The sequence below is a fragment of the Neoarius graeffei genome, chromosome 2, assembly GCF_027579695.1.
Source record: "Neoarius graeffei isolate fNeoGra1 chromosome 2, fNeoGra1.pri, whole genome shotgun sequence".
NCBI classification, from domain to species: domain Eukaryota; kingdom Metazoa; phylum Chordata; class Actinopteri; order Siluriformes; family Ariidae; genus Neoarius; species Neoarius graeffei.
The window spans coordinates 42,683,779-42,709,191 of NC_083570.1; the positions used below are offsets into that span (position 1 = coordinate 42,683,779).

The following is a 25,413-nucleotide window of genomic DNA, read 5'->3' on the forward strand; positions in this document are numbered from 1 at the left end:
AATGTTTCAACTCCCTACATCTGCAGTACACTTTAGTTGAAAATAAGACCCCTTTTATGTTCATTTCATCTACTTATACCTTGAATATCTTTTGGCATATATAAGGCCAACTTATCATTTTCACCATTACCGTTATCCATTTTTATGTAATATACCTGTTGCCCCATTCAGAGATGTTTTGAAAGCCATCAGCCATACCATCAATGGATGAAATGCCCTTGAGCAAGGCACCGACCCCAACATTGCTACAGGGACTGTAACACTGTAAAAAACCATAAAGTCACTTTGGATAAAAGTGTCATATCATATAAGTGCAAACAAAGCAATGTAATGCAAGTTTTTTTATTATAACCTTTAGTCATAGAAATCATTTACCGGTACATTATTTACAGTGCTTAATTTCATTTTCTTTGACCTAGATAAATTTCCCATTCATTTCTATGGAATTATTTGAAAAACTACACACATTTTCAAACATCCGCTGCTCTGGCATGCTTTCACCTAGAGACATGATTCAAACTTTAAAACGTAGAGAAACTTCTCCTCTGTGGATCTGGCATTCAACTTTTTGCTAGGTTCTATACTTTTGGCTCAGACCCAGCTCAAACACCATGTGGGTTCCTGGAGAAAATCCGGCTTTATAATGGGTGTCTATTGCGTTACACACCAGTGGAGCTCGTTAAGTTAGAGTGTAGAGAGCTTGGAAAAATAGCTCAAACTTTCTCATTTAAACTGTGTTTTCAGCCCCAATTTTGACTCTACACACATAATTTTCTCAAAAGTAGTAGCCACACTTGTCCTGATTCACACAATGTGTCTCCCTGAGCGATAGGACTTGCAGTTTTTGAATGAAAAGCCTGAAAGTGAGGAGAGGGCAGGCGCGCAGCCCCATAGACTGCCATTATAAACGTGGCTGCGCTTTGACTGTTAAATCAGAAAAGTCACTCGTTTTTAACTCGCTCTAGTGACCTCAATTTTTACACTACAGACAAAAAAGTACATCAGTGTGTTCAGGAGACCCTTGTGGCACTCAATGTGAAATAATTTTGTGAATATCTCCTTCCGTTTTCGTGTAAACCCCCGTTGTTTGGAGGGAGCGCTCTGACGGAAAGCTGCCCTTTTTTGTGTGCCCCTTCCCCACCCGCGCGCTGAGCAGAGAGAGACAAAAATACAGTCCAGCTCAGCTCCGGCAACTGTGACTGCGACGCGCACTGCATCACTCTCACGATTTCCCCCGGGGGAATTGTCGTCTCTAGATCTATTTTTTTCCATTGTCCCGGGATTGTCCCAGATATGATAATTTTGTGTCCCGATGACATTTTTTATGGTCCCCGGGACATCGGGACACCGTTAGTTTCGAGCGCTGGGTGCAACCCGGGACACGTAAACGTTAAGGTGATCATCTGCTGCCGGGACATTGAACTGTTAGCGGTGAGTCTCCGACTGTATTACATGCCTCGGGAGTTTACACACGCCATTTTCACCTGTGTTTTATATTCCTCCGCGTGCAGACGCGCAGGCGACGTCATTCATTCCACCATAGCAGCACTGCAGACACAACACCCCGAGGCTTTCTTCTCGATCTCTGGGGATTTTAACAATGTCACTCTAGACTCCGCTCTCCCTGCCTTTCATCAGTTTGTGGACTGTCCCACTAGGAAAAACAGGACCATAGACCTATTGTATGCCAATGTAAGGGATGTATACAGGGCAATCCCACTACCACCGCTGGGGAGATCTGACCATAATCTGGTTCTCCTACAGCCTCAGTACAAATCAGTGGTTCTGAGGCAGCCCGCCACCATGCGTTCATTCAGGGCCTGGTCTCCCAAGGCAGAGGAAACTCTTAAGGACTGCTTCGAGATGACCAACTGGAATGTACTGTTAGACCCACATGGGGAGGACATTGGGGAGGTGACACACTGCATAACTGACTACTTGAACTTTTGCAGGGACGTTGCTGTTCCCACGAAAACTGTACGCTGCTTTCCAAACAACAAGCCCTGGATTACCAGTGAAGTCAAGGGCCTCCTCAACCAAAAGAAGAGGGTGTTCAAAGACGGAGACAGGTCAGAGCTGAAGCGTGTACAGGGGGAACTCCAAAGTCTGGCTAAAAGAGGCCAAGGAGTCGTACAAGAAAAAGGTGGAACAGAAGCTGCAAGAAAACAACATGGAGGTCTGGGATGGGATGAAAACCATCACAGGCTGCAAGAACAGCGGCAGCTCAGCAGACAGGGGCATGGACAGGGCAAACCAGTTTAAACACTTCAACAGGTTTGATTGTCCTACTCCTGCTGCCTCCTCCTCCCCTCCTCCTGCCGCAGTTGTCACCTCGTCACCATCCCCAGCAGATCAGCCCTCACCCCCACCACCAACATCATCAGAGCCATCAACAACACCTGCAGACGGAATACACACATCCAGTCCTCCCATCTTCACTGCAGCCCAAGTCAGGAGAGAGCTGAGGAGACTCCACTCCAGGAAGGCAGCAGGCCCGGACAAGGTGTGTCCCAGGATGCTGAAGGCCTGCGCTGCCCAACTGGGGGAGCCCCTCCAACACGTCTTTAACAACGTCTTCACCTCGGGAGGGTTCCTGTCGTGGAAGACGTCGTGCCTCATTTCAGTTCCCAAGAAAATACATCCAAAGGAACTGAATGACTACAGGCCAGCTGCCTTGACATCACATGCGATGAAGACCATGGAGTGACTGCTGCTGAACCTCCTCAGACCCCAGGTCCACCATGCTGAGGACCCACTGCAGTTCACGTACCGGGAGAAGGTGGGAGTGGATGACTCCATCCTCTATCTTCTGCACAGGATTCACTCTCATCTGGACAAGGGGAGCAGCGCAGTGAGGATCATGTGTTTTGACTTCTCTAGCGCCTTTAACACCATCCAGCCCCTTCTACTGAGACACAAGTTACAGGAGATGGAGGTGGACACGCATTTGGTCTCCTGGATCACAGACTACCTCACCGGGAGACCACAACACGTCAGGATCAGGGACGGCATTTCTGACACGGTGATCAGCAGTACGGGAGCACCACAGGGGACTGTGCTCTCTCCAGTTCTGTTCACTCTCTACACATCAGACTTCAAATACAACTCAGAGTCTTGCCACATGCAGAAGTTCTTGGACGATACTGCGATTGTGGGATGTGTTCATGATGGACAGGAGGAGTAGTACAGGAGTCTTGATACAGGACTTTGTGTTGTGGTGTAAATCCAACCACCTGCAGTTGAACATTGGCAAAACAAAAGAAATGCTTGTGGACTTTAGAAGGTCCAGGCCGACTCTGCAGTTGATCTCTATTGAGGGGGTCGATGTGGAGATGGTCAGGACCTACAAATTCCTGGGTGTACATCTGGACGACAAGCTGGACTGAAGAGTGAACACTGATACCCTCTACAGGAAGGGTCAGAGCAGACTCTACTTCCTGAGGAGGCTCGGGTCCTTCAGGATCTGCCGAAAACTGCTGCTGATGTTCTACCAGTCTGTGGTAGTCAGTGTCCTCCTCCTCTTCTCTGCTGTAGTGTGTTGGGGAGGCAGCATTAAGAAGAGAGACGCTGGACAGCTTGACAGTCTGGTGAGGAAAACTGGCTCTGTGCTGGGAACTGAGCTGGAGTCCCTTAGATCAGTGGCAGAGTGAAGGGCCCTGAGCAAACTGCTCTCAATCATGGACAATGTTCCCCACCCTCTGCACAGCGCCATCATCAGGCAGAGGAGCTCGTTCAGTGGCAGACTGTTGTCCCTGCCCTGCACCACGTACAGATTCAGGAAGTCTTTTGTCCCTCGGGCCATTAGACTGTTCAACTCCTCCCGGCTCAGCAAAAATAAGACTCTGTGACTCTGCTGTACTCAGGACTAGTTACACTGCTTGTTTCATGTCCATTGCACTTTTCTGCTGCTTATATAGATGTACATTTATATGCATAGATGGGTATATACAGATATTTGTAGATAAGCCGGTATGTTGTACTTTACCTTATTATATACTTTACTGTTATGTACCTACTTGTATATTATACATACTGCTATATATATACACTAACTTAATTTAATATTATATATCGTATACTATCACACTATTACATATACACTTAGGTCCATATATATTTGGACACTGACACACATTTTGCTTTTTTACCTGTTTACTGAAACATATTCAAGTTATAGTTATATAATGGACATAAAGTCCAGACTTTCAGCTTTCATTTGAGGGTATCCACATTAAAATTGGATGAAGGGTTTAGGAGTTTCAGCTCCTTAACATGTGGCACCCTGTTTTTAAAGGGACCAAAAGTAATTGGACAATAGACTCAAAGGCTATTTCATGGGCAGGTGTGGGCAATTCCTTCATTGTGTCATTTCTCAATTAAGCAGATAAAAGGCCTGGAGTTGATTTGAGGTGTGGTGCTTGCATTTGGAAGCTTTTGCTGTGAAGAAAACATGCGGTCAAAGGAGCTCTCCATGCACGTGAAACAAGCCATCCTTAAGCTGCGAAAACAGAAAAAACCCATCCGAGAAATTGCTACAATATTAGGAGTGGCAAAATCTACAGTTTGGTACATCCTGAGAAAGAAAGCACTGGTGAACTCATCAATGCAAAAAGACCTGGACACTCACAGAAGACAACAGTAGTGGATGATCGCAGAATAATTTCCATGGTGAAGAGAAACCCCTTCACAACAGCCAACCAAGTGAACAACACTCTCCAGGAGGTAGGCGTATCAATATCCAAATCTACCGTAAAGAGAAGACTGCATGAAAGTAAATACAGAGGGTTCACTGCACGGTGCAAGCCACTCATAAGCCTCAAGAATAAAAAGGCTAGATTGGACTTTGCTAAAAAACATCGAAAAAAGCCAGCACAGTTCTGGAAGAACATTCTTTGGACAGATGAAACCAAGATGAACCTCTACCAGAATGATGGAAAGAAAAAAGTATGGCGAAGGTGTGGTACAGCTCATGATCCAAAGCATACCACATCATCTGTAAAACACGGCGGAGGCAGTGTGATGGCTTGGGCATGCATGGCTGCCAGTGGCACTGGGTCACTAGTGTTTATTGATGATGTGAGACAGGACAGAAGCAGCCGGATGAATTCTGAGGTATTCAGAGACATACTGTGTGCTCAAATCCAGCCAAACTGATTGGTCGGCGTTTCATAATACAGATGGACAATGACCCAAAACATAAAGCCAAAGCAACCCAGGAGTTTATTAAAGCGAAGAAGTGGAATATTCTTGAATGGCCAAGTCAGTCACCTGATCTCAACCCAATTGAGCATGCATTTCACTTGTTAAAGACTAAACTTCAGACAGAAAGGCCCACAAACAAACAGCAACTGAAAACCGCTGCAGTAAAGGCCTGGCAGAGCATTAAAAAGGAGGAAACACAGCGTCTGGTGATGTCCATGAGTTCAAGACTTTTCAGGCAGTCATTGCCAACAAAGGGTTTTCAACCAAGTATTAGAAATGAACATTTTATTTACAATTATTTAATTTGTCCAATTACTTTTGAGCCCCTGAAATGAAGGGATTGTGTTTAAAAAATGCTTTAGTTCCTCACATTTTTATGCAATCATTTTGTTCAACCCACTGAATTAACGCTGAAAGTCTGAACTTCAACTGCATCTGAATTGTTTTGTTCACAATTCATTGTGGTAATGTACAGAACCAAAATTAGAAAAATGTTGCCTCTGTCCAAATATTTATGGACCTAACTGTACTATATGTACTGATGTATACTTTAACTATGCCTATCATGTAATATACTTTTTAACTATCATATACCACTAAACACACTGCACTTGTATGTAACTGTCCACAAAGTATTTGCACTGCTCATTACACTCTTATTTTGCACTGTGACTGGTTACTGCCAACTGCACTACCTCCCACACTGAGAGCTGTATATTCTATTACTTGCTCTTATTGGTAATGTTTTATTTCTTTGGTATTTTGTATTTTAGTTTTTTATCCGATTTCTTCGTATAATGCTGTTTAGTTTTGTATTGATCTTTTGCAATGCAGAAATGTTACTGGATACCTTGAATTTCCCTCTGGGATTAATAAAGTATCTGTCTAATCTGTTGTTGGCAAGGTATCGTCTTTTAGCTTTCTTTTAATTCTAGAAGTCCTCATTAATCTTGCTTTTAATTCCATCCTTGAAACAGGATGATTCAAAATGTTTTGAACATAAGTAGGGCATCGCAGGCAAGGTGTTTTTGAGGTTTTCCAATGGCATGACTCGATTTCTTGCGAATAATCAGGTGATTCCGGACAGGTAAACGGTGAAAATATTTCTTCTCGTCTTTCTTTTTAGCATCATTGTGGCATTTATATGCTACACAGTGAGGCATACTTATTTAAAAACTGATAAATTCAGTAAAATACTTGTAAAACTAGCAAATCTACAATGTAAACAGAGAATATAAACAGCGGAGTTGCTCCAAGTGACCGCAGGAAGCCCATCTGGTATTCTTAAAATGTATTTTTTTTAGAGCATTTGGTCTCTGGGGCGGCACGGTGGTGTAGTGGTTAGCGCTGTCGCCTCACAGCAAGAAGGTCCTGGGTTCGAGCCCCGGGGCCGGCGAGGGCCTTTCTGTGTGGAGTTTGCATGTTCTCCCCGTGTCCGCGTGGGTTTCCTCCGGGTGCTCCGGTTTCCCCCACAGTCCAAAGACATGCAGGTTAGGTTAACTGGTGACTCTAAATTGACCGTAGGTGTGAATGTGAGTGTGAATGGTTGTCTGTGTCTATGTGTCAGCCCTGTGATGACCTGGCGACTTGTCCAGGGTGTACCCCGCCTTTCGCCCATAGTCAGTTGGGATAGGCTCCAGCTTGCCTGCGACCCTGTAGAAGGATAAAGCGGCTAGAGATAATGAGATGAGATGAGATTTGGTCTCTGAAAATGAAAGCTTGATTTTTGAAGTCTATGACCAATTTTACATAAAATCAATCCGCTGGAGGATCTCTTTAAGGTTGGAGTGGAAGAAGTCAAGTGTCCTCTAACCAGATCTAGCAACCTTGCACTGTAGTAAACCGAATATAATGCACTTGGCCAGTTCTGGCTTTAACAGGGAGCAGATTGAAAGCACTAAGTTGTTGTTGTTGTTGTTTTTAAATGTTTTGTCTCAATCACCAAGTAACCAGACCAAATTAACTGGTTAATGTTTCAAAATTCAGACGTCATGAGCTGAATTAGGTGCAGTTCATGTAGTAGGAGGCACAATAATAATAATAAAAAAAAGCAGCTTATCTAGATTTTCACTTGTGGCTATTATTATTGTGATTTTAAAATATCATTATAGTGTGGTGAATAATAATTATTCACCACGTTTTTCAAAAAATTATACCATCAAGTTGTGGGATATTTTTCACATGTTAAAAATAAAAGCGCCATTAGCTTTTCATCTTGCATTGTTCCTTTGACGTGAGTTCAGAGCCACATTTGGATGATGATTATTATGATTTTACATATGACTAGTTATTTGCCTACGTTCTGTGTCCAGGCAAGTGCTTCCTCCTGCAGCCATTGCCATGTTCTGGAAGTTTGACTTGCACACCACCTCCCACATTGACCAGCTGCTTGATCGGGAGGATGTAACTCTGAAGGAGCTGATGGAGGAGGAAGACCTGCTGCAGGAGTGCAAGGCACAGAACCACCGACTCCTGCTCTTTCTCTCGCAGGATCACTGCATGCATGAGCTGGTCAGCCTCATCACAGAGGAACCCTCTGCTGACCTGGAGGAGAAAACACGCTTCAAGTAAGATCTCATTGAGTCTGTTTTATATAGGCCAACCATTTGATTGTGTGGCACATGCCATGTGGTGCAATACTGGGTTGTGTGTGTAATGCCGCTTTTCCACTACCAACGCGGCTGAGTTGGGCTGAGCCGTGCGGTGCTGAGTTGGGCTGAGTCGGGCTGAGCGGGGCTGTTGGCGTTGCATTTCGACTACAACCGCGCTGAACCGTGCTGGCTGGAAGTGGGTGGACACATTGGGTGGAGTTAGCGAAAGTGGGTGGACGTCACGTGATGTCGTTAGGCGGCGCAAACGGTGACATCAGTGAGCTTTTAAGTGGTAGTCTCATGACCCGGATAGTAAACAATAAACATGGAGGGCATGGAGTCGTTAGTGTTGCTGGTCTTGGTGTTGTGGCTTGTTGTCACCGACAACGCCAACAGATACTGGCAAGAGCGTATAGATGAGGCGAGCCACATAAGGCTTCAGAAATTCTCATAATTCGTAATTCTTCTTCTTCCGGGTTTACGGTGTTTACAGATCCCAGCGTGCTCGCGGGGCGTGTGAGGACACTCCTCCTCACCAATCAGTGCACAGGGGAGTGTCTCCTCACGCCCCTAGCCCCACTCGGCTCGGTTTGGCTCGCTTCAGCCCCACTCCAAAACCGTGCAAGTTTTGGGTGCTAAGCAGGGCTGAAGCGAGCTGAGTCGTGCTGCTCTAAGGAAGTCGAAATGCGAGCCGTGTCGGGCTGAAGTGAGCTGAAAAAGGGTAGTGGAAAAGGGCCATAAGTAATCTTGGCGTCATTCAGCAATCAGTTGCTGTATTGGATACTGATTACTGATGCAGGTAAAGTGGAGAATATAGCACAGCATCAGCGCACATTTCACTTACCCCTTTTCCACCAAATCAGTTCCAGGGCTGGTTCGGGGCTGGTGCTGGTTCACAACTCATTCAACTTGCGAGCCAGCTGAGAACCAGTTTGCTTTTCCATAGCTTGCGGTGCTAAGGGAAGCCATGTCATTACGTCGCTGTATACGTCAGTTACGTCGCTACGTTTGCATAAACCTTGGCGCGAATATCGAAGCAAAAAACAACACGGAAGAAGCAGCAGCAGCAACAACAATAATAATAATGGATGACTTTGCGTTTGTACAGCTGCTGCTTCTCGTCGCTTAAAAATGGCGATCTTTCGTGGTCTTATTGTTGTTGGTCTTAACAGCCCCCCCCACCTCCCCGCTGATGTAAGCGGTTCTTTCCTCTGGCCCAGCAGAGAGTTGGTGCTAGCCTGGAACCGGTTTTTTTGGCCCCAGAGCCAGTTCTTTGTCAGTGGAAACAGAAAACCCAGTTCCAAACTAAGCACTGGCCCCGAACCAGCCCTGGAACTGCTTTGGTGGAAAAGGGGCAACTGTGTTAGGGTCAGTAGTCGTGTCAGATTGTCACTTCCTCACATGTGAATGTGTGATTTTTATTTGTAAGATCTACAAACATTTGTTGACCTTTGCTGAGGAAATGGCTGTGGATGCAGTTGTACAGTATTTTATTAAATCATTGCTTCATCATCCGATTGAATTATTTTTTTATTCTTATTCTTAATTTATTCAGTTTTCTTAATGGTATATGCTTGTGAAAACAGTAGTCTCTTTTACGTCATTAAGAGATTTAAAAAAAAGAAAGAGAGTAGGCTCTGAGGTAATTCTTTTATTCTGTATTCATCTAGATTTCCAAATATTGCTTGTGATCTCCTCACCTCTGATGTGACCACCATTAATGACAAGCTGGGTGGAGACGTATCTTTGCTGGAGAAGCTCTACAGCTTTCTAGAACAGGATTCACCTCTCAACCCCTTGTTGGCCTCCTTCTTCAGCAAGACCATCGGTAACCTGATCGCACGCAAAACGGAGCAGGTAAGCGCATAAAACCTTGACACGTGGTTGGCTTGTAGTGCCCAGTTTACCTTGTTCAGAAACGAAACTGGCATTTGGATTTCCACTGACATGCAGTAGACTCTGTGTGTGTGTGTGTGTATGTGTGTGTGTTGTCTGTCTGAATATTGAAATGTGCTTAGGTCTTTATTTGGTCAGAAGAGTGTACGATTTGAAACAGCTTTGTTTTTGCCTCTAGATGATCTCGTTCTTGAGGAAAAAACACAACTTCATCAGCCTGGTGTTAAACCACATAGATGTGTCTCCCATGATGGATCTGCTCCTGCGTCTCATCAGCTGTGTGGAACCGGCTCCCCTCAGACAGGAGGTTCTCAATGTGAGCGAGCACACGCATTTATAGACCCCTTCGCATGTTTGTAAACAAACCGACCGTTGCCAGGATGCACGCGCAGCCTGGACCCAGAAACATGCTAAGAGGCGCTGCCCATAGACCGGCATTATGAGCTGTCAGATTATGCCAAACAATTGTCGTTACAAGATCGAGAATGCTACATAAATAAGTTAACTCTAACAAGTGGACATCGCCTACCGGATCCGCATTTAATTAAAGAGTGGACGGACGATGTTAGTAAGTTCCCTGGTATACAATGGCCAGATATATACTCGTACCGGACCAGACTTCAGTGTACACCCACGAAAAACTTCGTGCCTACAAGTCTTTAGACGCATATGATTGTTATGTGCGGGCATGTACAACTTGATTAACAATGGGGCATTCATATTCATTTTGTTTTAATCAAATTATGCCAGTGATGTGATGGCAATGTGGCTTTAGCTACAACAGCAAATACCAACACTAAACAGCAATCTGCAGGAGGGAATGGCATGAAAGGAATGATAGTGTAAAGAGTGCAGCTAAGAGAAATCAGAGCTGCGTAAAAAGCGAGAGGCAGAGAGCAGAAATGAAACTGAACGGGGCAGGAGCTAGGTTAGAGCAGTCAACGTAAGTTGGCATTTAGAGTGAGGGCACACAATTTTACTTTCCATCCTTGCTTTAAAATTGTGATTTTCAGCATACGCAAATAATGATGGCACAAAATCTGGACTGCTTGAGTCAAGCGAGACCTCTCCTACAAACAAAATTGCATGCAAAGCTAAGTTAACATGCTAACAATATTCATTACATTGTGTAACTATGACCAGCTAATCAGGCAAACGTTACCAAAGTATTTTGCTACATCAATAAACGAAGACTAGAAAGAATAAAAAAGAAAGATTTAATAAATAGCCTGATCTTACCTGTGATGAAGTGGGCGCTGCAAACCCGCGCATTTTTGAAAGTGCTTTCATCCCAGTCTACACGTTTGATGGCTTGTAGCCATAGACATCGGCGATTTTTTTGGAATGGGTGAGATCCTGCTGGAACTCTGAACATTTTAACCCCATCACTGCTACGATTCTGACACCCGACAACACAACAACTAGGCATTTCTGAGTCTTTTTTGGGTCCAGGCTGCGCGCGCAATTTCCGCTTACGTATGAATGACGTTTACTGCGAAGGGGTCTATTGGTTCAGCATTTTGTTTCTTATTGTCGATGATGTTCTATGGTGGTTTTCTAATCATTCAGCAATTAATCTTGTGAAATGAGCAGGTTGAATAAATGTGAATGCTTTTCAAACAAAAAACATATACTCTGTACAGTGTTTCCCCTAAGTTTACTGGCTTTTGGGGGGGTGCTGGATGAGGATGGTCACCTGCGGGACCCCTCCTAGCGGCTCCTGTTACAGAGCCTTTGGACCTGAACAAACAGTTAAAAAGGAGTTACACTACCGTTCAAAAGTTTGGGGTCACTTTGAAATGTCCTTATTTTTGAAAGAAAAGCACTGTTCTTTTCAATGAAGATCACTTTAAACTAATCAGAAATCCACTCTATACATTGCTAATGTGGTAAATGACTATTCTAGCTGCAAATGTCTGGTTTTTGGTGCAATATCTCCATAGGTGTATAGAGGCCCATTTCCAGCAACTCTCACTCCAGTGTTCTAATGGTACAATGTGTTTGCTCATTGCCTCAGAAGGCTAATGGATGATTAGAAAACCCTTGTACAATCATGTTAGCACAGCTGAAAACAGTTGAGCTCTTTAGAGAAGCTATAAAACTGACCTTCCTTTGAGCAGATTGAGTTTCTGGAGCATCACATTTGTGGGGTCGATTAAATGCTCAAAATGGCCAGAAAAATGTCTTGACTATATTTTCTATTCATTTTACAACTTATGGTGGTAAATAAAAGTGTGACTTTTCATGGAAAACACAAAATTGTCTGGGTGACCCCAAACTTTTGAACGGTAGTGTACATTTAAGTCTTCATTTATTTTAAAACAATAATTAGAACAATTTTTACAACAGAACTACACTTATTTTCTTCTGTACCCCCCCCCCCCCCCACACACACACACACACACCTTAGAATGTGTGTATATAAATAAATAAAATACACATTCATATATAAATATAGACCTAGAAATTCATATGTTTTTTCACCAGCCAGCCGGACTAGTTCCCTTCCAAAGTAACTCGCCAAACAGAAAATCAACTCGCCAAAATTTGTTCATGTATGAATTTTACTTCTGTCAAAAATAACACAAAAGAGAGTCGTTACCATTGTTCATGACTAATGTGCATTTATTTCAAGACCCGAGTATTTTGATACTGTTAAATACATAAATGAGAGCAATACAGAGCACCATAATATAATATCAACAAATAATAATATATTGGAAAACTTGGCAAATTGGTGTATGGGTATTGAAAACAAATATACTTACTATCATGACTATAGCACCTAAAATATGTCCAATATGCTTTCTGTATTTAACCATTTATGAGAGAGAAAGCATTCGGAGCTTCATATTGACTAGGAATCAGCTTGAAAAAAATGAATTATTCCATAAAAATCGTATTGCAGCCAAGGCCTACCCTGCTCCCACATTTGCTTATAAGTCCTTTGTCGTTTCTCCTTCTCGTACGCTTTATCGGTGGCCTTTTTCTCCTCTTCAGACTGAGGTCGCTTTGTCCCCGTCTCTGGCGGTTTCTGTACACCTTTCAGAAAATTCCACATCGCAACGTAGCTTTGGCAGATGTAGATGTAAACAACAACAAAAACACGTGTTTAAATGGGTGATAATGTGGCCACATCTATTGAATTTGATAACGTTGATTACCGCGATATTCAACGAGATGCGTTATATGCATGCGCAGTAGTGAAAAAACCGACAGCCTGACTCGTACACGATATGATTCGGAATTCTTCGGTATTTTCTGTCCTGCCGATAAACACATCGATTAACACAGACACGGCACGCGCTTAATATGTGACGGCTTTAGTTGACGGTGTGTCTGAATCTTCGCTTCATGTATATTTTTTATTTTCAAATAGCCAGCACAGCTGCCTAGTGACAGGAATTACCCGCCAAATGACAAATTAAGTCGCCTCTGGTGACCGGACCACCGCGAATTTCGAGCCATGAGAGAGAGATAAATATGAGTGCCCCTCCCCAGTATAATGGTAGGGGAAACACTGTTGTAATAATGGTACTAATATTTTAATGTCTTTTTACTTTTTTAGGATTAAGACAGTTTTCGAAATTAACCTAAATTGGAATGATGTGGCGATCTGGCCGCTGTGTAAACAGTTTTCAAAATGGCGGTGCTGACGCTTCAAGTTTGAAGTCTTGCACAAGTCTCGTGAAGATCGCGCGGATAAGCGATGCCTGCCGTGGACCAAACAAACTACATTCAACGTGGCTAAAAACCGAAAAGGCCGATAAGTGTAATATAATATGCCAATATGAGTCACGATATAAGGTTAATAAAACCAAAAACGTCATTGAACAGCACGTTAATTAAGAAATAAAGCAAGTTTAAAAATGACTTCAGTTCCCTTTTAATTAATTGATTGAATTATTTCCCAGTGACTAAAAACAGCAGTGAATGATGGCAGATGAATAACCTATAGCTGATAGTAGTCAGTACCACTGTCTTCTCACCATTGCACTGATTTCAGCTGTAAGCTTGACTCTGCTGCTTCCTAACACCTTTCTCACAGCTGAGTGACTTAATGGATTTACGGTTTGCCGAGTTTAGTCATTAGTAGTGTTTTGCCAAATCACTGCTTGTATGCTTTTTTTTTTTTAAGTAGTTTGTTCTAGTTCTTTCCCTCGTGTCTAATATCCATTGCAGTTACCTTTTTAATAATCCGATTGTAGTATTTTCACCCATTTCTCTCTTCTGAACATGTGTTGAATGTTCTGTCTCCAGTGGCTGAATGAGGAGCGACTGATCCAGAGGCTGACTGAGCTCATGCACACGGGGAGAGATGAGGAGGTGAGAACATCTGACACACACAAACCTGAAGTAACATTTGGGGCAGATTTCATTTTATGCAGTTAACTACAGTCTCTGCAAATCTATTCCAATAACTGAGAAACTGGCTTAGAGTAGGATATTTTATTTGATACTGCTGTCTGTGTCCTCAACTGGGTTTTAGGAAAAGATACAGTAAATGAATTTTTATGAAGTCCTGTGTGATCGGCATAGAAGGTGCTGCAGATGATTTGAACAGATTAAGGAACATCTGTAATTTCCTCAAACAATACCGACTCTGGGGACTCGCATGTGAGGCTGTTAAATAAATAAAAGTTCTCTTGTGCCCCTGCAGAGACAATCAAATGCGTCCCAGACTCTGTGTGACATCATCCGTCTAAGTCGAGATCAGGCCAATCAGATCCCAGAGGCTGTGGAACCAGACCCGTTACTGGCAGTCCTGGAGTCGTAAGTTTCCCTGTCAGTTGTTGTAACAGACTTGTCTCTATTATGTATGTTTTAATCATGAACAGTTTTGCACTCAAGTCTCTATCAATGATCAGTTGATAACTTGAACGAAATAGACTTGATGCTAAAATGATCATGAATTTCCTGGTTACACAATAGTACTTTGACCTACAGTTAGGTCCATAAATATTTGGACAGAGGCAACATTTTTCTAATTTTGGTTCTGTACATTACCACAATGAATTTTGAACAGAACAATTCAGATGTAGTTGAAGTTCAGACTTTCAGCTTTAATTCAGTGGGCTGAACAAAATGATTGCATAAAAATGTGAGGAACTAAAGCATTTTTTAAACACAATCCCTTCATTTCAGGGGCTCAAAAGTAACTGGACAAATTAAATAATTGTAAATAAAATGTTCATTTCTAATGCTTGGTTGAAAACCCTTTGTTGGCAATGACTGCCTGAAGTCTTGAACTCCTGGACATCACCAGACGCTGTGTTTCCTCCTTTTTAATGCTCTGCCAGGCCTTTACTGCAGCGGTTTTCAGTTGCTGTTTGTTTGTGGGCCTTTCTGTCTGAAGTTTAGTCTTTAACAAGTGAAATGCATGCTCAATTGGGTTGAGATCAGGTGACTGACTTGGCCATTCAAGAATATTCCACTTCTTTGCTTTAATAAACTCCTGGGTTGCTTTGGCTTTATGTTTTGGGTCATTGTCCATCTGTATTATGAAACGCCGACCAATCAGTTTGGCTGCATTTGAGCACACAGTATGTCTCTGAATACCTCAGAATTCATCCGGCTGCTTCTGTCCTGTGTCACATCATCAATAAACGCTAGTGACCCAGTGCCACTGGCAGCCATGCATGCCCAAGCCATCACACTGCCCCCGCCGTGTTTTACAGATGATGTGGTATGCTTTGGATCACGAGCTGTACCACGCCTTCGCCATACTTTTTTCTTTCCATCATTCTGGTAGAGGTTGATCTTGGTTTCATCTGTCCAAAGAATGTTCTTCCAGAACTGTCCTGGCTTTTTTCGATGTTTTTTAGCAAAGTCCAATCTAGCCTTTTTATTCTTGAGGCTTATGAGTGGCTTGCACCGTGCAGTGAACTCTCTGTATTTACTTTCATGCAGTCTTCTCTTTATGGTAGATTTGGATATTGTTACGCCTACCTCCTGGAGAGTGTTGTTCACTTGGTTGGCTGTTGTGAAGGGGTTTCTCTTCACCATGGAACTTATTCTGCGATCATCCACCACTGTTGTCGTCTGTGGGCGTCCAGGTCTTTTTGCATTGATGAGTTCACCAGTGCTTTCTTTCTTTCTCAGGATGTACCAAACTGTAGATTTTGCCACTCCTAATCTTGTAGCAGTTTCTCGGATGGGTTTTTTCTGTTTTCGCAGCTTAAGGATGGCTTGTTTCACCTGCATGGAGAGCTCCTTTGACTGCATGTTTTCTTCACAGCAAAATCTTCCAAATGCAAGCACCACACCTCAAATCAACTCCAGGCCTTTAATCTGCTTAATTGAGTGACATAACGAAGGAATTGCCCACACCTGCCCATGAAATAGCCTTTGAGTCAATTGTCCAATTACTTTTGGTCCCTTTAAAAACAGGGTGGCACATGTTAAGGAGCTGAAAGTCCTAAACCCTTCATCCAATTTTAATGTGGATACCCTCAAATGAAAGCTGAAAGTCTGGACTTTATGTCCAATATCCATTATATAACTATAACTTGAATATGTTTCAGTAAACAGGTAAAAAAACAAAATTTGTCAGTGTCCAAATATATATGGACCTAACCGTATATAAGACACGGTTACAGAAGCGAGTTATTTCACGCTATCCAGGCTTGTAGTACTTGAGTCCAGGATTCTGACTCGAGTCCGACTCATGCCCTAATTTTAAGGACTCGTGACTCGACTTGGACTTGAGCACTGATGACTTGGATTCGGACTTGTAAGTTGGAGATGAGGGCTCTGATTTTTTTTCTTTGTTTTTTTGTAACATGCCATAATAATTTGGCATAAGATATTTATATCTGCATTAATTTTGTGCAAGAGTACATCACCTGCGTGCCTTGGCGCGTGCATCAGATCAACTCCAGACAGCACGCGTGCCAAACAGACTCTCGTGCGCGCGCAAGCCATAATGACTCGCACCCGCCTGGGATTAAGGCACAATCAGTGCGTCTATATAAAAATTATGAAAACGCCTTTTAGGAAGTATTGAGTTGCATTGCTGACATTACTGAGCCTTATTTCCTTGTTTGGTTTCCTGATCCCTGATTTCCTGTTTTTCGTCTTTGCTTCGGCCGAGTCTACGATAGCCTGTTTGTGCCTCGCTCGACCTATTGCCAGTTTTACGATTTTGCCTGCTGTTCTGGATTGTGTACCTGTCTTCACTTTGTATTAATGAACACACCTTCTGCACTTACATCCATCTCCCAACCATCTCTGATAGAATATTTTGCACTCCCTGACAAAGAGAAGCACGTTCACCTGTTCAGGAACAAACTAATGTTAATGGCACTGAAGCAGTCACCGTCAAATGGTGCGGTTGGAGTCTTGTTCTCAGACTCGACTCGGATCAATAGTGGACTCGACTCGAAATTTTCTTTAATGACTTGGACTTGAACACTGGGGACTCGAGACTGGACTCGGACTCGAGGTTTAGTGACTCGACTACAACACTGACGCTATCTGTTATCATCCAAATGAGAATGGGTTCCCTTCGGATTCTGGTTCCTCTCAAGGTTTCTTCCTCATGGTGTCTGTGGGAGTTTTTCTTGGCCACCGTTGGCACAGGCTTGCTCATCAGGGATAAGTAAATAAATTAGGGGTAAAATTACTTCCTATGTTTAAAGGTGCCCTTCCACCAAAAATGTTTAATACTGGCTCTTTTTGAAATACCATAGTTCACTCAGAGTTGCATATGCATGCTGCATGTGAAAATGTAATTTTACCCCCATTCCCTGTATTAGCTTATGAAAGAAAATAGTTGGAAAAACGAGCGGATTAGAAAAAGCCATACGAAGTGACGTCACTTCGAAAATTAGTATTCATGGCCTCGTCCACCTTGGCTTGCGACCGCCCACAGGAAGAAAGCGTGAGGAGAGAGATGTAATTCGCCCCGAGGCGCGGCGCTCCGCATCAGTTTCGTTTCTAACGGCGGCTCCAGCCCGACTTTGCACGCTTGTAACTCGGTCAGGGGAGGTCCCAGCCTCCCCAGACTTGGCAGCCAGCAACCCCTGCCCTCTCCCGAACGAACCAGCACTGCCAGGGCCCGTCAGCTCCCAGCCAGGGGACGTTATTCCCCCCACACACACACCCCGAGGCGAGCTCCGCTCCGTGCCTCGTGCCTTGATGAGAGCAGCTGCCGCAGGGAGTATTCAGTTAAATAAATAAATAAATGAATGAATGAATGACTCCCTCCCAGTCTTGCGCGCATGCGTGCACGCACACACAAGCGTTCTGGTTGGGGAGAGAGCTCCCTTCCTCTGCTCTCTCTCTCCTCTTATAGGGCGCGGTCACTGGGGAAGACACGCATGTTAATTCCCGCCAAGTGCAGTGATTCTGCCACTTACCTTCCCTGACTCCGCCCTCCATTTACAGACCGATGCTCGGCCACACCCCCGCTGCCACATCTACATTGTTATTGGTCAAAACATCGATGTCAAGACCATAATAGCCAATCGAAACAGTTTTTACAAAGACACCCACATCCGCTTGTTCTGACCCACTGGAGGTAGCGTCACAGTGCTGTTAGCCAATCAGAGGTAACACGTTTACTGATTGCTGTTAGCCAATCAGAGGTAACATGTTTACATGTCATGAATATTAATGAGTAAGGGCTGAAATCCTGTCATTTTCCTGCCACCCACTCCTCCACCAAACTAGAACAGCTGTGAAACAGGAGAACCACAGCATTTTTTTCACCAAAACCGCCTCACAGGGCATTCATTCATACTAGAGACCACTGCACAATTAATGAAAAAAACGATGCAGTGAGACCTTTAAAGTCTTGTATTTTTCTGTCAAGCTGCTTTGTGAGTGTGTCTGTCTGTTAAAAGCGTAATATAAGTAAACTGACTTGATTTAATAATGGTCACAAGGGGTGCCTCGTGTCCAGTCATTGTTTCTGGAAGTACAGAGTTGTACTGCATGATATTTAAGGTGTTCATAAAGTTTCAGTGAATGAAAGGTGTAGTGGTGAATGAATATACTTGTTAGATTTTGATCTGTCTGTACCAAAGGAGGTTAAATTGGCAAAGTATGGCCCAGGAATGTAGACCTCTACCACCTAAGAGATTCTGCCTCATGGATCAATCTGGGAGCAGTCACTGACGCAGACACAGCTGTTCAGAGATGTTTCTTAGTTTATTGGAGGACAAACATGAACGTATATAGTCGTGGTCAAAAGTTTTGAGACCGACACATTTTGCTTTTCACAAAGTTTGCTGCTTCAGTGTTTTTAGATCTTTTTGTCAAATGTTTCTCTGGTATACTGAAGTACAATTATCAGCATGTCATAAGTTTCAAGGGCTTTTTTTTTTTTGGCAAATACATCAAGTTTATGCAAAGAATCAATATTTACAGTGTTGACCCTTCTTTTTCAAGAGTCCTGCAGTTCACCCTGGCATGCTGGATATCAGCTTCTGGGCCAGATCCTGACCCATTCTTGCATAATCAGTGCTTGGAGTTTATCACAATTATTGGGTTTTTGTTTGGCCACAGGATTGACCACAGGTTCTTGATGGGATTAAGATCTGGGGAGTTTCCTGGCCATGGACCTAGTGTTTTGTTCCCCGAGCCACTTAGTTATCACTTTTGCCTTGACATGGTGCTCCATCATGCTGGAAAAGCATTGCTCATCACCAAATTGCTCCTGGATCATTGGGAGAAGTTGCTCTTGGAGGATGTTTTGATACCATTCTTTATTCATGGCAGTGTTCTTGGGCAAAATTGTGAGTGAGCCCACTCCCTTGGATGAGAAGCGACCCCACACATGAATAGTCTCAGGATGCTTTACTGTTGGCATGACACAGGACTCATGGTAGCGCTCACCTTTTCTTCTCCGGACAATCGTTTTTCCAGATGTCTCAAACAGTCTGAAGGGGGCTTCATCAGAGAAAATAACTTTACCCTAGTCTTCTGCAGTCCAATCCCTGTACTTCCTACAGAATGTCAGTCTGTCCTTGATGATTTTTCTTGGAGAGAAGTGGCTTCTTTGCTGCCCTTCCTGACACCAGGCCATCCTCCAAAAGTCTTCACCTCACTGTGCGTGCAGATGCACTCGCACCTGCCTGCTGCCGTTCCCAAGCAAGCTCTGCAGTGGTGGTGACCCGATCCCGTAGCCGAATCCTCTTTAGGAGACGGTCCTGGCACTTGCTGGACTTTCTTGGATGCCCTGAAGCCGCCTTCACAGCTATTGAACCTCTCTCCTTGAAGTTCTTGATGATCCGATAAATGGTTGATTTAGGTGCAGTCTTACTAGCAGCAATATCCTTGCCTGTGAAGCCCTTTTGATGCAAAGCAATGATGACTGCACGTGTTTCCTTGGAGGTAACCATGGTTAACAGAAGACGACAATAATTTCAAATACCACCCCCCTTTTAAACCAACCAGTCTGCTCTTGTAATTCAGTCAGCATGAGACAGACATCAGCAGCCTTGTCCTGATCGTTATCTCCTGAGCTAATGATTGGTCACTGAAATGATGTTAGGTCGTCATTTTGTGGCGGGGCTAAAATGCAGTGGAAATGGGGGTTTTGTGATTTACTTAATTTTCATGGCAAGGAAGGACTTTGCAATTCATCTGATCGCTCTTCATAACAATCTAGAGTCAATGCAAATTGCCACCTTAACTGAAGCAGCAAACTTTGTGAAAACCAAAATTTGTGTCGATATCGCATTTAAGTGCGTTGTAGCTGTGTGATTGGATGACGGTGATGACTTAAAGGTCCCATGGCATGAAATTTTCACTTTCTGAGGTTTTTTAACGTTAAAATGAGTTCCTATGACCTTCTTAAGTCACCCCAGTGGCTAGAAATGTCATAATGTGTAAACCAAACTATGCCCACCCTTGGTCAACATTTGAGAATGGCGCGTCAAAATGGCGCGTCAAAATGGCGCGTTGATAGGCTCTTCCCTTTACTACGTCAGCAAGGGAGATGATCCCCGGATTCCCACCCACTGTATGGATTGCCCGCCCAGCTCAAAAGTTTCCACCATAGATACGTCACTTCAATTTTGTAGTGAGGAGACCATAGAGGACACAACAACATGGCACCACCTAAGCGAGTGAAACATGGAAATTGCGCTGTACATGGATGTGACAACACAGAAAGGAGTCTGTTTTTACTGCCGACGGGAGAGCCCCTGAAGACGCAGTGGCTTAATTTTATTTACTCCAATAATACGCCGTCGAGTCTACCTAAGATGGTGTATGTTTGTCGGAAGCATTTTCCTGAGGAATGTTTCCACAACTTGGGACAGTACAGGGCAGGTTTTGCACATCAACTGTCACTGAAGCCTGGGTCCGTACCAAGCATCCCTGCCGCATCAGCCACAAACACCGAACAAGTAAGTGTATAACTGTTAAGTCGTTTTGCCGTGTTTTAAAATCGGTGCGTTAGCCTTGCAATGGCTACATTAGCTGTGCAGCTAACCGCTTCCTGCAGTTAGCCAGGTACTCTGCGCTACAAAACCAAAAAGCATGCAGCATGCTCTGTTAAACTGAGTTTAGTCTGGAAATTGACTGTAACTTATGAGCTTATGTTTGACTATTGCTCCGCAATGCATGTCTTCTGTTGGATAAGCGATATGTTGCTGTAGTTGCTGCTTCTATCCTCTTTGGTTATGGAGTGCGTGTTCAAGCCTAGGGTATTATACGTTCGTAAACTACCACTCCGAACACTCTCATGCCTGCAGCTTGGTCAAGCCCCTCCCCCTCCCCCCATGGCCCGCCCCCACCCTCTACCCTTCCCCGCCTCCATGCTTCTCATTAGCAAAACGACGCACTGGGAAAAGGGCTGAAATGGGGCTTTCTCCCAGGAGGCTATATCTACGTGCCGAGGGTTCATTTCGAGAAAGGCTGCGGATATACGTAACATCCGGAAACCTCCACGAGCCCGTTTAAAGCATCTACAAACCACCATGCCATGGGTCCTTTAAGAAGCCAAGTTGTCTGTGTGTGACGGAGTAATGTCAGTAGATGATGAAGCATTACATCACTGGTTTAGACAACGCTACTTCATGAAACAAGAGACATTATGTACCATATGTACCTGTCATCACTACACCACCTGGTGGCACGGTCGCCTCACAGCAAGAAGGTCCTGGGTTCGAACCCAGTGGCCGGCGAGGGCCTTTCTGTGTGGAGTTTATATGTTCTCCGTGTCTGCGTGGGTTTCCTCTGGGTGCTCCAGTTTCCCCCACAGTCCAAAGACATGCGGTTAGGTTAATGTGGGACGGCCTTGGGTTGAGGTGCCCTTGAGCGAGGCACCTAACCCCTAACTGCTCCCTGGGCACTGTTAGCATGGCTGCCCACTGCTCTGGGTATGTGTGTGTGTTCACTGCTTCAGATGGGTTAAATGCAGAGAGGAAATTTCACAAGTGTGTGATGAATAAAGTTGTGCTTTAAGCTTTATAATCTTATGAAAAGAAGAAACGCTACTTTTTTCCTGGTCAACATAACCTTCATTAAGCAGAGAGCAGAATGTGTGAGCAAAGAGAAATCTCAAGAATTTAACTAACCAAAACGAGTAGCAATCAAACCAGCTTGTACTTGTTTCAAGCATGCCAAACATATTTCTGTCATTACTCTTATGACTTGTATGTATCAAGTTACCATTTAGTTGATGCACTTTGGAGGAAACAATTTTCTCTCGTATGTCCCATTCAAGAAGACTACCACTGTCTACAGATAACCCATAATGATCCTTAAAGGGGAACTGAAGTCATTTCTAAACTTGCTTTATTTCTTAATTAACGTGTTATTCAATTACGTTTTCGGTTTTAGTAACCTTATATCGTGACTCGTATTGGCAACTAATTGCAATTAAATGTTATACTGATCAGCCTATTCGGTTTTTGTCCGTGTTGAATTTAGTTATTTTGGTCCACGGCAGGCGTCGCTTATCCGTGCGATCTTCACGAGACTTGTGCGAGACTTCAAAACGTGAAGTGTCAGCGCCGCCATTTTTAAAACTGTTTTCCAAATGAAATATTGCACAAAAACGAGTTTAAATGACGATTACTGCCTACTTTTTTTAAACTCTCCTGATTGCTATCAAAACAAACAAAACTTCCGGCTTGATTACCGTATTTTCTGGACTATAGAGCGCACCTGTATATAAGCCGCATCCGCTCTATTTTTTAAAAAAAATTTAAAAAAAGATATACAAGCCGCACCAGGCTATAAGCCGCAGATATCTATGTTGAAAAATTAGATATTTACTGCATGTACAGAATGATTTTGTACTGTAAATGTACATGTATGTACCTGAACAGATTTTTTCCGAACAGTGCCTTTTAACACGGCAGCAACTTTGCTGATTAAAACGGAACAGAACCAAGAGAAAATGACCGGTATTTATTTACCTTCATTTCTCCTGTTTGAAACCACAAGTCACTTTAATCATCTTCGCTGGATTTGAAAATAATTACCAGTTAGTAATTTGTCGTGCGTGTTCTATCTGCTAAAGATCTGCTAATTCTTCTTTGCATTGATTTTTCGTCTATCTTATTTTTGATTCTACTTCCGGTTAGAGCGCCCCTAGTGGTGGAAGAAAAATCCACAGAATAGCCGCACCTTTGTATAAGCCGCATGGTTCAAAACCTAGGAAAAAAGTAGCGGCTTATAGTCCAGAAAATACGGTACATCAGCATTCGAAAGAGGGCGCGCGCGTCTTTTGACAACGTTGGCAGATGTCGGTCGCTTTGATTTCCGCTGTACGTTTTACTTCCGTCCTACGATGTCTCACACAGGTCTCAACGAATCTCGTTTATGGCCATCGCTTTGACATACGGACTGATATATTACAGAGCATATTTCAAACACTCATAACTTGCTATAGCAGCAATAAAATAGCGATCAAAAATGCATTCCGATATTTAATAAAATGATAATTTTGATGATAAATTTGCCTTCAGTTCTCTTTTAAATTACTTGTTAAACATGATATAAACAATATATCAGTGTTTGCCAAAAAAAAAAAACCCTCAAGAAGGTTTATTGCCTCCTCTGTAAGTCACTTAGTAATTTTTCATGGCTTGATTTCCGAGATGATTTTCAACATGCATAAAAAAGTATGACTTTTTAGGTATTTCCTGTTGTTATAGTTTTGTTTCTCTTTAGAGAAGAGAATGTGGCGCAGCTTTTAAAGAGCATGTTTGAGAAGATGACCAGTGAAGCCTCTGTTGTCAATGGAACTCAAGTGCTTCTGACGTTATTGGAGTCGAGGAGGACGGGGTGAGTATATACATGCACTGCAACCCCGCTATACCGAACTCCTTCGGGGACGTCCAAATAGTTTGTTATACCGAAAAGTTTGTAATACTGAAATGGACCCACCAGTCACACCAAACACTCAGTCTTGCATAAAACAAGACCAACTGTATTTAATTTATATTTGCTCTTAATTCACTTGCGTATTTGCTTTACTTGGTAAATGTCGCACTCGCCGTCGTTTGCTTGCCATATCATCTTAATCAGCCCATCTTGTTGATTGCATTATGGACAAAATCTGAGTTGTTTTCCTTTTGCTTTAAAAGTTGAAATTAAATTTTTCCAGATACCATATTAGTGTTGTGGTTACCGTGTCCGCCTCTCGATCGTGAGTTCTACTCGCGGTCAGGTCATACCAAAGACCATCATAAAAATGGTACCTACTGCCGTCTGGCAAGGCACGCTGCAATACAGATGCGAGTGGCGAATCAAACTCTCGCGTTTACCAGAGGACCAGCCCCCCAATGTAACCGTAGCTATGTAATAGGCGAGAGGCCGAGGGCTACGGAAACCGGGATCGACATGGGAAGGACTTTGATTGATTGATGCATGTACAGTTGTGTTCAAAATAATAGCAGTGTGTTTAAAAACGTGAGTAAAGCTCAAAATCCTTATAATAGTTTTTATTTCCATGCATTGGGAACACTGCACGTTATATTCTACATCAAAACATGAAGAAAAATGTATCAGTATTTTAATTACTTTACAGAAAATGAAGAAAAATGAACATTGGGCTGTTCAAAAAAAATAGCAGTGTCTGCATTTTTCATTACAAACTCCAAATATTTACTGTATAAACTGAAAAAATCTTTAGTGAATCACTAAACTAATATTTAGTTGTATAACCACGGTTTCTGAGAACTTCTGGCACCTGTGAGCAGGTATTCCAGCCCAGGATGATTTGACAACATTCCACAATTCCTCTGCATTTCTTGGTTTTGCCTCAGAAACAGCGTTTTTGATGTCACCCCACAAGTTTTCTATCGGATTAAGGTCCGGGGATTGGGCTGGCCACTCCATGACTTTCATTTTGTTGGTCTTGAACCCTGATGCTGCTCGCTTACTGGTGTGTTTGGGGTCGTTGTCTTGTTGAAACACCCATTTCAAGGGCATTTCCTCTTCAGCATAAGGCAACATGACCTCCTCAAGTATTTTGATATATGCAAACTGATCCATGATCCCTGGTATGCGATAAATGGGCCCGACACCACAGTAAGAGAAACGTCCCCATATCATGATGCTTGCACCACCATGCTTCACTGTCTTCAGAGTGTACTGTGGCTTGAATTCAGTGTTTGGGGGTCGTCTGAAAAACTGTCTGCGGCTCTTGGACCCAAAAAGAACAATTTTACTTTCATCAGTCCACAAAATGTTTTTCCATTTCTCTTTAGGCCAGTCGATGTGTTCTTTGGCAAATTGTATCCTCTTCAGCACGTCTTTT

At 43.2% G+C, this 25,413-nt stretch overlaps 1 protein-coding gene across 3 annotated transcripts in view; it reads left to right on the forward strand.

Annotated features, from left to right (window-relative positions):
- Positions 1-25,413, forward strand: part of ppp6r2a (protein phosphatase 6, regulatory subunit 2a) — a 136,180-nt gene that overhangs the window by 64,780 nt on the left and 45,987 nt on the right. For all 3 annotated transcript variants that reach the window (XM_060914264.1, XM_060914265.1, XM_060914266.1), the window contains 6 exons: positions 7,515-7,769; positions 9,464-9,650; positions 9,868-10,005; positions 13,950-14,015; positions 14,350-14,462; positions 23,823-23,936. In XM_060914264.1, the coding sequence (XP_060770247.1) occupies positions 7,515-7,769; positions 9,464-9,650; positions 9,868-10,005; positions 13,950-14,015; positions 14,350-14,462; positions 23,823-23,936 (873 nt within the window). The remainder of the gene's footprint in view (positions 1-7,514; positions 7,770-9,463; positions 9,651-9,867; positions 10,006-13,949; positions 14,016-14,349; positions 14,463-23,822; positions 23,937-25,413) is intronic.